Genomic DNA, 12,264 nt, shown 5'->3' on the forward strand with positions numbered 1-12,264 from the left:
GGCTGTGCCACGTGGCTTGTGGGATCTTAGTTCCATTACCAGGGATTGAACCCGGGGCCACAGTAGTGAAAGCGTTGAGTCCTAACCACTGGACTGCCAGGGAAGTCCCTAATTTTACTACATTTTTAAAATTTAAGGAGCACACCTTTGCACACAACCCCAAAATGACAAGGAGTGATGGGGAAGTGATGAGTCTCTGAGCTGCTCTGTGAAAGAATTTGTTAGTTTTAGGTTATAGTTGTTTCGAATCTTCAGTCAAATTCTACAAAAATCTTAGCTGAGAGGAAATGCAAATCTCAGGGAGCGTTTTAAAAATCTATTTTTAGCCCAGTTATGATGTAGCATTGACTGGCTCCAGAATTTTTAACATTACTGGTTAGAAACCACTGGTGGCGGTCAAAATGACTTGTAGCTTACAAAGCATGTGGGCATTCTTTTTGGAGAAAGTAGACAAGAAAATTTGAGCTGTTGTTTCAGGTAATAAAGTAGAATCGAGTGATAAATCATTTGGGCTGTATGCACAAATGGACAGTGACACAGCTAAATTAGTCACAATTGTTCACCACAGGCCAACTTCATGATAGATAAAGGGCTATATATCAGCAATGTTCCCTTAGAAACGGTCCTGATGTGTCTGTGAGCAGGAAAATAATTCTATGGCTACAATCAACAAAGAAGTATCAGGCTAGCTCACCAAGCCCAACCAAACCCCTATCTCGCTGCAGTTTTATAAAGATTAGCATATCACATGAGCCAAATGCTGTGCCCCAGTGTAAAAATATGATGCTGTTACTTTGTAGAAAAAGTGTAAGCCCTGTTCTTCAACACCGATAAAATAGAAGCATTCATAGATACTGAGTTCAGTGTGATCCAAAAACTGAAGCATAAAATAGCTATCTGGTAACAGAACATTTTAAAACATCAAGACAGATAAGAATTCGGGCTCGGAAAATAAATGACTATGAAGAAAGATAAAAAGAAGAGAGATCTGGGGTTTCTCTGAAGACCCAGCTCTGCGGCCAAGTCCTCCCTGTAGCGAGCTGCCACTGCCATGGAAACCAGTGGGAAGGGCAGTGGGGGCCTGTGACTCCCGCGCAGGGCGGCGGGGGTGGGGTTGGGGGTGGAGACGGGGTGGTGACCTGTGACTGGTATACTGTCCCCCAGACCCTCTCCAAGAGACTCCACCGAGCTGCTGCTTCCTGAACTCGCTCCCGGGAGAGGTGCCCCGAAGCAGCCAGGAGATACCGCTGTCCCGCCGCCTTGATGACAACACCCCCGTGTCCCCTCCTGGCTCAGGCTGTCGGGCAGCCCTCGGTCCCTGGCCTCTCCCGGATAACCAGCAGTCTATACATCAGCAATAGGGTGGCAGCCGACAACGAACTCATGCTGTCTACCAACCACATCACGACAGTCATCAACGTGTCGATGAAGGTGACCAACACGTTCTTCGAAGACATCCAGTACGTACACGTGCCGGTGGTAGATGCTCCCACCTCGCACCTCTACGACCTTTTTGACCCTATTGCAGATCACATCCACAGCGTGGACATGAAGCAGGGCTGAACGCTGCTGCACTGCGCCGCCGGGGTGAGCCGCTCTGCCGCTCTCTGCCTCGCGTACCTCATGAAGTACCACTCCATGTCGCTGCTGAACGCCTACACGTGGACCAAGTCATGCCGCCCCATCATCCGGCCCAACATCGGCTTTTGGGAACAGCTTATCCATTATGAATTCAAGCTGTTTAGTAAGAACACCGTTCACATGATCAGTTCCCCGGTGGGTATGATTCCGGACATCTACGAGGAAAAGGTCTGTTCGATGATGCCAAGGTGAGCCATCCCGGTCAGCCCCTGACATCTGCTGCAAATCCTATATCAACATTGAACGTTGAACTTTTGTTGGTAAAGGAACTAGAAACCACCTTTTAGAAGAGCAAGCAAACAGGGTGGGGGGGGGGGGGCGTTTAGCTTAGTATGCCTTATCTTTAAAGAATAAAATTCATTAAAAGTAAAATGGTGACAATGTTTCTTATCCTGTGAGTGGCACGGCATGGCTGCTGCGGCCTGGCAAGAGAGGAGGGTGCCGAAGGTGGTGCCCAGCTCAGATGGACCTGAACCCTGGGACCTGCCGGAGCAAACTACTAACCCAGGGATGAGTCCCCCTCAGCCGTTCCTCCCCCCCACCCCCCCAACCAGTGCCCCAATCCCACCTGGTTCTTCCCAATCCAAAGCTAGAGGCTTAGACATCGTGGTACCCACTGTGTGCTTCTTACAGTAAGTGCCAACCTAGTGGATAAGTGGCCTTCTTGGGGTTCTCTGGGAGTCCTGGGGGAGCCTCAGGCCACCCCTGACCCCACCTTCAACCACAATGACCCAACTCTGGTTTTCTAGATTAGATTTACATGTTAAATAGTTTTCAAAAAAAAAAACAATTCCACTATATAAAGTTTAAAAATATTTTTTCCAGTGCTGTGCTAAATGGCAAGGTCTTGAGTTGCCCTCATCAATCCCCACCAGCCTTTGTGAAAAAGGAACATTAATCCCCTTCTCCAGGGCACTTGCTAAGAGAGAGAGCCTGCCTGACACAAGGCCTCCGTTGCTCTCACGGGCCTTGGCATGATAGGCTGGAGCTGCTGGCCAGGACTGGCTCTGTCACCTCCTCCCATTGTAAGTGGGGCCTCTCAGAGCCTCCATTTCCTTACCTGTCAAAGCAGTGATAGCCTGTCTCTCCCAGGGTTGCTGTGAGGATTAGATTCCTTAGCGTGGGACCTAGCAGGCGAATGGTTTCCTGCTTAGAGGAAAGGGCTGCTCTTGTTATTAAGGATAATCTTTAGCCCTGCTGGTTGGGGGTCAGCACATCCATCCTCACAGCGGCCTTTTCCCCATCTGTATACAGCCCTTTGTTGTCTACACAGCGCTCTTCTAAAAAATCATCCTATCTACAAAAACAAATGGTCTAAGGTTCTTTTGGACCCTACCTCAGAGGAGGTCTACATTTAGAGCCTTTTCAGCATTCTCAATGTGTCATTGTATTTAATCCATGTGAAAGCAAGAAGCATCATTCCAGGGCCCCCTGTCCCCTACCCAAAGGCCTTATTTATAATCACTGACCATTAGAGCCAGCACCCAGGGGTTCCACCAGGATCTGTGAAGGCACTTGCCAAAGGGATGAATGAGTGGACCCCAGAAGTAGGCCCTGGAATCCAGGATTGTTCAAAATCCCCAGGTATCTGGCTCTGGCTTGGGAGCAGCTATTCTAATCGAGAATTACTCTAGGTAAACAATATGAGACAAAGAGCACAACCACTCTGGTTGATGCAGACCTGTGGGTCCAGACCCCTTTCTCTCCAAACCCATCCCCGCTCCCACTTCCACAAAAGGAGTGTCCAGGGATGCAATTTGGGGCAGTGGGGGTGGGGGACATTATGAAAACCTCTGCTCTAGATGCATCCTCTCCTTTTACAGATAGAAGACCAGGCTCACAAAACACAAGGGCTAGTGTGGCAGATTCTCCACAAAGCAGCCTTTCTGGCAGAAACCCAGAAAGAAAATTTCTTTTCAAGCATTTTTAAAAGAAATTTGTTTGGATATATATATATGTGCGTGTGCTTTCATTTTTTTTAATACCTAAATTAACACACCATCAAATTAAATCTCTTTGGACATACAGTTCTCTCAGTGGGTACTGGGTAACAATGGGTACATTTGTGTAACCACTGCCACAATCAGGACACAGAGCAGTTCCATGACTCCAAAAATTTCCCTCATGTCTTCCCTTTGTAATCAAACTCTGGCCCCCACCCCAACCTCTGGCAAACACTGATTGGTTCTCCATCCTATAGACTTGCCTTTAACAGAATGTCACATTAATGGAATCATACAGGATGCAACCTCTGGTGACCGGTTTCTCTCAGTCTTTGTGATTTACCCATGCTGTTGTCCATTGTATGGATGTACCACAGTTTGTTTTACATTCACCTGTGAAGGCTATTTGGCTTTGTATTACTTTCCTCGGGGCTGCTATAAGAAAGTACCAAAAACTAGGTGACTTAAAACAACAGAAATTTATTTTCTCACAGTCTGGAAGCCAGAATCCTAAATGGAGGTCTCTGCAGGGCCATGATTCCTCCGAAAACTGTCGGGGGTAGGGGGTCGGCGGTGGGGGGAATCCTTCCTTGCCTCTTCCTAGCTTCTGATGGTTGTCAGCAATCCTTGACATTCCTTGGCTTGTAGATGCATCACTCCCGTATCTGCTTCTGTGGCCACATGGCTGTGTGGCCACATTCCCTAGTGTGTCTTCATATCTGTCTTTCCTCTGTGCATATCTGTGTCCAAATTTCCTTCTTCTTATAGGACACCAGTCATATTGGGGGCTCATTCTACTCCAGCATGACCCTATAACAACAATTTATTAGGAAGCTATTATATGCCAAGCACAGTACTGGGCACTTTACAACAGTGTCTCAAGCCTTTTCAACAGCCCTTCAAGGTGGTCCACCTCCTACAAATGAGAAATCAGAGGTTCCAAGAGGTTAAGGAACTTGCCAAGGCAGCACAGAGCTCAGGAGTGAGGAGGCGACATGCACACTGGGTTCTCTTTCCTTTCATTTCTTTCGAGACAAAGGTAAGTAGATTGAAGAAAGGAAAAATTTGAGTCATACCCTTGATTCCCAAATAGTATACATACGAATCACCTGGGGGTTCTTTTATTATACAGATACCTGGGCCTCAGCGGCACAAATTTAGTTTCAGTAGGTAATAGGTAAGTTCCAGGAAGCTGCCTTCTTTTTGGCCACACCAAGTAGCCTATGGGAATTTAGTTCCCCCACCAGGGATCGAACCTGGGCATTCAGCAGTGAGAGCACAGAGTCCTAACCACTGGACTGCCAGGGAATTCCCCAGGAAGCTGCATTTAAAAAAAAATTAATTTATTTATATTTTATTTTTGGCTGCGTTGGGTCTTCCTTGCGGCGAGGCAGGGCTACTCTTCATTGCGGTGCGCAGGCTTCTCATTGCAGGGGCTTCTCTTGTTGCGGAGCATGGGCTCTGGGCGTGTGGGCTTCAGTATTTGTGGCACACGTGCTCCGTAGTTGTGGCGCACGGGCTTATTTGTTCTGTGGCACGTGGGATCTTTCCGGACCAGGGCTCGAACCCGTGTCCCCTGCATTGGCAGGCGGATTATTAACCACTGTGCCACCAGGGAAGCCCCAGGAAGCTGCATTTTTAACAAGCATCTCAGATGACTCTGATAATGGCTGAGAAACATCAACCAAACAGTAGTGAATATGTAAATACTAGGTATTCCATATCTTCTCATCATTTTCCTTCTTTTTTGAATGATCTATTCATGCCCTTAGACAATTTTCTATCAGATTGTAAATCTTTTATTTTTCTTTTCAGTTGTAGGACCTGAAATATAGAATAAGGATAGTCAACTTTCCTTGTCAAATATGTTGCATAGATTTTCCCCAGTTTATCACGTGCCATTTGTTTATGGTGCTTGTTTGTGATTCAAAAGTTTAAATTTGTATGTAGTTAAATCTATGAGTCTTTTAACTGAATTGTTTTTGCTTCTGAATGATACTTGAAAGGTTTTCTCCATTGCATAATCATTAAAATGTTAACTATTATTTTCTCCTCATTAATGTTTTTTTCACTTTTAAACCTTTTCCCCCAATTTTTTAATTTGAAAACTTTCAAACATCCAAAAATGTTAATCAATTGTTAGCCTTTTGTCATATGTGCTTTCTTTCTCAATATAATACTTTTTTTTCTGACTTATTTGAAAGTAAGTTGCAGATATCATGGTCCTTCGCCCTTGAATATTTCAAAATGCATCATCTAAGAATAAGAACATTCTCCTACACACTGATGATATCATTATCAAGCCTAAGCCAATTAATTAACAGTAGTTCTCTACCATCAATCCATATTTAAATTTTCTCACTTAATGCCCAAAACGTCCTTTATAGCTATTTTTTTTTCTTTCCCAAACAGGATGCAATTAGGATCACACATTATATTTCTTTATCATATTTCTTTTAATCTAGAACAGTGCTTCTACTCTTTTTCCCACGACATTGTCTTTATGATGAGTCCAGAACAATTTTGTGGTACAATGTCCAGCATTCTGGATTTGTTCAATTATTTCCTCATGTTATTGTTTTGCTTGTTCCTTTAGCACCTGCATTTTCTTTAAACTGGACATTAGGTCTGGATGTTTGATTAGATTTGGATTAAGTTTTTTTCCCAGAACACTTCAGAGGTGCTGTCATGTTACATCATGTCAGGAGGCACAAACGTCTCTTTGTCCCATGAGCAATGATTCTTAGTTTGATCACTTAGTTAAGGTGGTGACCACCAGATACCTGCCTTTAAACCTAGTAAGTAATCTGTAGGGTGATACTTTTATACCCTGTGAATATCCTGTTTCTTTCATCCAGTAATATTAGCATTACTTGCCTCAATCAATTATTACACTGTGGGACATGTAACACTTAAATCTATCCCAAACTAATTTTGGTACATGGTATAAATTGGAGTTCTTAATTTTTTAAAATTTGAGATGTTGCAAAACCATCATAAATATTTGTGTCTGCTTTTGTTCCTTCTGATTTGTTACATTGTCTATCTCTTCTTGTGCCAATATCACACTCCTTAAAATTGGTGCAGCTTCATAATAGGCTGTAACATTTGGTAGAGCAATGACATCCTCCCTACCTCTCCCCCACAGTTATGCTTCTTTTTCAGAGGCCTTTTGGTTGTTGTTGTTAGATTCTTTCTTTTTCTCTTCTGAAGGAATTATTTTAATAGTTATGGCAGTTTTTTTTTAACATCTTTATTGGAGTATAATTGCTTTACAATGGTGTGTTAGTTTCTGCTTTATAACAAAGTGAATCAGTTATACATATACATATGTTCCCATATCTCTTCCGTCTTGCATCTCCCTCCCTCCCACCCTCCCTATCCCAACCCTCTAGATGGTCACAAACCACAGAGCTGATCTCCCTGTGCTATGTGGCTGCTTCCCACTAGCTATCTATTTTACGTTTGGTAGTGTATATATGTCCATGCCACTCTCTCACTTTGTCACAGCTTACCCTTCCCCCTCCCCATATCCTCAAGTCCATGCTCTAGTAGGTCTGTGTCTTTATTCCCATCTTACCCCTAGGTTCTTCATGACCTTTTTTTTTCCCTTAGATTCCATATATATGTGTTAGCATACGGTATTTGTTTTTCTCTTTCTGACTTACTTCACTCTGTATGACAGACTCTAGGTCCATCCACCTCATTACAAATAACTCAATTTCGTTTCTTCTTATGGCTGAGTAATATTCCATTGTATATATGTGCCACATCTTCTTTATCCATTCATCTATTGATGGACACTTAGGTTGCTTCCATGTCCTGGGTATTGTAAATAGAGCTGCAATGAACATATTGGTACATGACTCTTTTTGAATTATGGTTTGCTCAGGGTATATGCCCAGTAGTGGTATTGCTGGATCATATGGTAGTTCTATTTGTAGCTTTTTTAAGGAACCTCCATACTGTTCTCCATAGTGGCTGTATCAATTTACATTCCCACCAACAGTGCAAGAGGGTTCCCTTTTCTCCACACCCTCTCCAGCATTTATTGTTTCTAGATTTGTTTTGTTTTGTTTTGCGGTACGCGGGCCTCTCACTGTTGTGGCCTCTCCCGCTGCGGAGCACAGGCTCCAGACACGCAGGCTCAGCGGCCATGGCTCACGGGCCCAGCCACTCCGCGACATGTGGGATCTTCCCAGACCGGGGCACGAACCCGTGTCCCCTGCATCGGCAGGCGGACTCTCAACCACTGCGCCACCAGGGAAGCCCTGTTTCTAGATTTTTTGATGATGGCCATTCTGACTGCTGTGAGATGATATCTCATTGTAGTTTGGATTTGCATTTCTCTAATGATTAATGATGTTGAGCATTCTTTCATGTGTTTGTTGGCAGTCTGTATATCTTCTTTGGAGAAATGTCTATTTAGGTCTTCTGCCCATTTTTGGATTGGGTTGTTTGTTTTTTTGTTATTGAGCTGCATGAGCTGCTTGTAAATTTTGGAGATTAATCCTTTGTCAGTTGCTTCATTTGCAAATATTTTCTCCCATTCTGAGGGTTGTCTTTTGGTCTTGTTTATGGTTTCCTTTGTTGTGCAAAAGCTGTTAAGTTTCATTAGGTCCCATTTGTTTATTTTTGTTTTTATTTTCATTTCTCTAGGAGGTGGGTCAAAAAGGATCTTGCTGTGATTTATGTCATAGAGTGTTCTGCCTACATTTTCCTCTAAGAGTTTGATAGTGTCTGGCCTTGCATTTAGGTCTTTAATCCATTTTGAGTTTATTTTTGTGTATGGTGTTAGGGAGTGTTCTAATTTCATACTTTTACATGTAGCTGTCCAGTTTTCCCAGCACCACTTATTGAAGAGGCTGTCTTTTCTCCATTGTATATTCTTGCCTCCTTTATCAAAGATAAGGTGACCATATGTGTGTGGCTTTATCTCTGGGCTTTCTCTCCTGTTCCATTGATCTGTATTTCTGTTTTTGTGCCAGTACCATACTGTCTTGATTACTGTAGCTTTGTAGTATAGTCTGAAGTCAGGGGGCCTGATTCCTCCAGCTCCATTTTTCGTGCTCAAGATTGCTTTGGCTATTCGGGGTCTTTTGTGTTTCCATACGAATTGTGAAATTTTTTGTTCTAGTTCTGTGAAAAATGCCAGTGGTAGTTTGATAGGGATTGCATTGAATCTGTTGATTGCTTTGGGTAGTAGAGTCATTTTCACAATGTTGATTCTTCCAATCCAAGAACACGGTATATCTCTCCATCTATTTGTATCATCTTTAATTTCTTTCATCAGTGTCTTATAATTTTCTGCATACAGGTCTTTTGTCTCCTTAAGTAGGTTTATTCCTAGATAGTTTATTCTTTTTGTTGCAGTGGTAAATGGGAGTGTTTTCTTAATTTCACTTTCAGATTTTTCATCATTAGTGTATAAGAATGCCAGAGATTTCTGAGCATTAATTTTGTATCCTGCTACTTTACCAAATTAATTATGGCAGTTTTGACTGGAATTACTGTTTTCTTGGGTATTAGTCAAGGTTGAATCAGGAAAACAGAAACCATAATAGTTATTTTCTCAGAGAAAATCTAATATAAAGAACTGTTTAACCAGTTATTAGAGGACTGAAAGGGAAAAATAGAACACACATTGTATGTGTTTCTACATATTTAAATATTTAAATGAAAGATCATCTACCCAGAATGTGAAACTTGATCAGTAGAGTATTAATCATATTTCTGGAGCTTGTGTATCTTAATTCCAAAGGCTCATACTGCTAGAAAATTATAATTTAATATACTAACACACACACACACACACACACACACACACCCTCATTCAACTCTTTACAATTCAATTTTTTAAAAACAGTTTTTGCCTGCTAAAACATTTATCATCATATCTGTTATATTACCAATGAGACATCTGTGACATCACATGATTATCCATTCTGACCTATGCTGTTGAGGTAAAGAAGTAAAGATATACAATAAGAGGGCTATGTTTACCTGTGGGTCCTTAAGAGCCCATCTCCAGCTACCTCAGTGTCTCCTTCCCATATACCTTCACTAGTCCCCTATTCATGAGATAGAGGCATGCGGGGAGGTGACCTCTTGATCAAATTTTGGGAACTGCCTGATAAGGGGAGAGAAGGCAGTGAAAACATGAATTTTATGGTAACATTTTGGTGCTTGGGCCAGACTCCCTGCCAGGTCCTGGAGAGATGCATCAAGGTTTCGGTCAGGTAGCTGTGTTCAGAAAGTGTATTTAACAAGACTTTCTGAAATAGGGCTTAACAGTGTTAGAATCCTGACTCACAGTTGGCTTCTTTCTTCAATAACCTCTATGGTGAGGGAATAAAAAATGAGCATGGAACTTGATCGAGTTAGACGGCCTGTGTGATATATTTGATTGAACCCTGGAGGCTCCAAGTTTAGGCACGTCTGGGGCCTGTGCTGGGGACAGTGAGAGTTTGCATTCATTTCCAGCTTTACTGCATGGTGGTCAAAGAATATGACGTGTATAATTTTTGCTTCTATAGCACTGAGATTTTCTCATTAGCCCTTTCTTGAACAGTGCATTATCTACTGGTAGGATTCTAAGTGTATATATATGTTTTTATCATATTTTGTTATTTAAAAAATTTTAATGTTTGAATAGGTAGTATACTTGTGATTCAGCATTCAAGTGGTACATAAGGGTATATAGAGTGAAAAGTCTCCTCATCTCTGTCCTCTAGCCAACCAGTTCTCCTCCCCAAAGGCAGTAAATATTATGAGTTTTTCCTGTATCCTTCTAAGATATTACATTATGAATTTGCAGGGAATTACGCATGTATTTTTTCTCATTTTTCAACAAATGGTAGCATACTTTAGACACTCTTCTCTGTCTTGTTTCTGTTTAGTAATATATGTTACAGATAGTGCTAAGTCAGTAAAAGAGAACATTCTCATTCTCTTTTACAACTGCACAGTATTCCATTGTATGGAAGTATTATAATTCATGTAATCTGTCCCTTATTGATGGACGTTTGGCTGTTACCAGAATTTTGCTGTTACAAATAATACTGCAATAAATAAACTGCTGTAGTTAAGTTTACGTACATAAGTTATTTTATTCATGTTCAAATATACCCACAGAGTATTATTAGAAATGGAATTAGTGAGTCTGTGTTCACGAAAACCTTGTTTTCCACCCGTGTGTCTCCTTGACTGCTCACACAACTACCACATACATTCACACAGAACACTTCACTTCTGACACTTCTGGTCACCAAATACGTGGAGTTTTTTACCCCATCAAGCAATCCTCTGTGACGCCAGCTGGTAGTCTATAATTTAACTCAATTCTGACACTATCTACCTGGAGAGCGCATCAGATCTGAGAGGTTAAGGGCTCAGTCTCTGAAGGCTGCCCTCCGTCCAACTTCAGATGCCAGTTACAACTAGTAGGTCCCCAGGTTACCCACAGCCACAACCCCCTCCTCAGGCTCCATTAATTTGCTTGAACGTCTCACAGAACTTAGGGAAATGCTTACTTTAGGTTTACCAGTGTATTAGAGGACATGATAAAGGATACAGATCAACAGCCAGATGAAGAGATACCTAGGGTGAGGTCTGGGAGGGTCCCAAGTGCAGGAGCTTCTGTTTCTGTGGAGTTGGGGTGCATCACCTTCCTGGTATGTGGATGTGTTCACCCACTTGGAAGCTCCTGGAACCCCATGCTTTTGGAATTTTATGGAGGCGTCCTCACGTAGGCAGGATGGAGCATTAACTCCATTTCCAGCCCCCATACCCTCTCTGGAGGATGGGGTGGAGGCTGAAAATCCTAAGCTTCTAACCATGGCTTGGTCTTTGTAGTGACCAGCTCCATCCAGGAGCCATCCAGGCCCACCTCGAGTCACCTCGTTAGAATAAAAGATGCTCCTAGTGCTCTTATCACGTAGGTAATGACAAGATTTTTTTAGGAACGGGGAGGGAGGGGGCAGAGACCAATATATATTTTTTCTATTATCTCACAGGTTCTAATTTCACAATTTGAAAATTTGATAAACATTGCCAGATTAATTCCTATGGATGTTACTAACACCTACCAGCAATGTATCCAAGTGCCTGTTTCCTCACAAAATCAGCAGCGTGGGGTATTATCACACTTTTGTATCTTTGGCCATTCTGACTCATGAAAAATGGTATCTCGGTTTACTTTTAAATTTGCATGTCTCTTATTACAACTCAGTTTTTTTTTTTTTTTTTTTTTTTTTGCGGTACGCGGGCCTCTCACTGTTGTGGTCTCACCCGTTGCGGAGCACAGGCTCCGGATGCACAGGCTCAGTGGCCACGGCTCACGGGCCCAGCCACTCCGCGGCATGTGGGATCTTCCCGGACCGGGGCACGAACCCATGTCCCCTGCATCAGCAGGCGGACTCTCAACCACTGCGCCACCAGGGAAGCCCCTACAACTCAGTTCTTTTAAGAGCCATTTGTATTTTTCTTTCTATGAACTGGCTACTCATACCAATTTTTTATTACATTGTTAGTCTTTTTTTCTTATTGATTTGTAAGAACTCTATTAGAGAAATAAGGCCTTGTTTGTAGTAAGAACTTCAAATATTATCTCCAGTTTTTCAATTGTCTTTTGACTTTGCTTAGAATGGACTTGCCAGGCAGAGATAATTTTTATTTAGTG

The 12,264-nt window shown here is 42.4% G+C and overlaps 1 protein-coding gene across 1 annotated transcript; it reads left to right on the forward strand.

The window, feature by feature from the left end:
* Nucleotides 1-1,263: 1,263 nt before the first annotated feature.
* Nucleotides 1,264-1,833, forward strand: DUSP21 (dual specificity phosphatase 21; the record flags this gene model as incomplete). Its single annotated transcript, XM_079728001.1, is given in 2 exon segments — nucleotides 1,264-1,560; nucleotides 1,564-1,833. Coding segments are annotated over 2 exon segments (567 nt in total).
* Nucleotides 1,834-12,264: the final 10,431 nt, after the last annotated feature.

The sequence above is a fragment of the Hyperoodon ampullatus genome (assembly GCF_949752795.1).
Source record: "Hyperoodon ampullatus genome assembly, chromosome: X".
In the NCBI taxonomy this organism is placed as follows: domain Eukaryota; kingdom Metazoa; phylum Chordata; class Mammalia; order Artiodactyla; family Ziphiidae; genus Hyperoodon; species Hyperoodon ampullatus.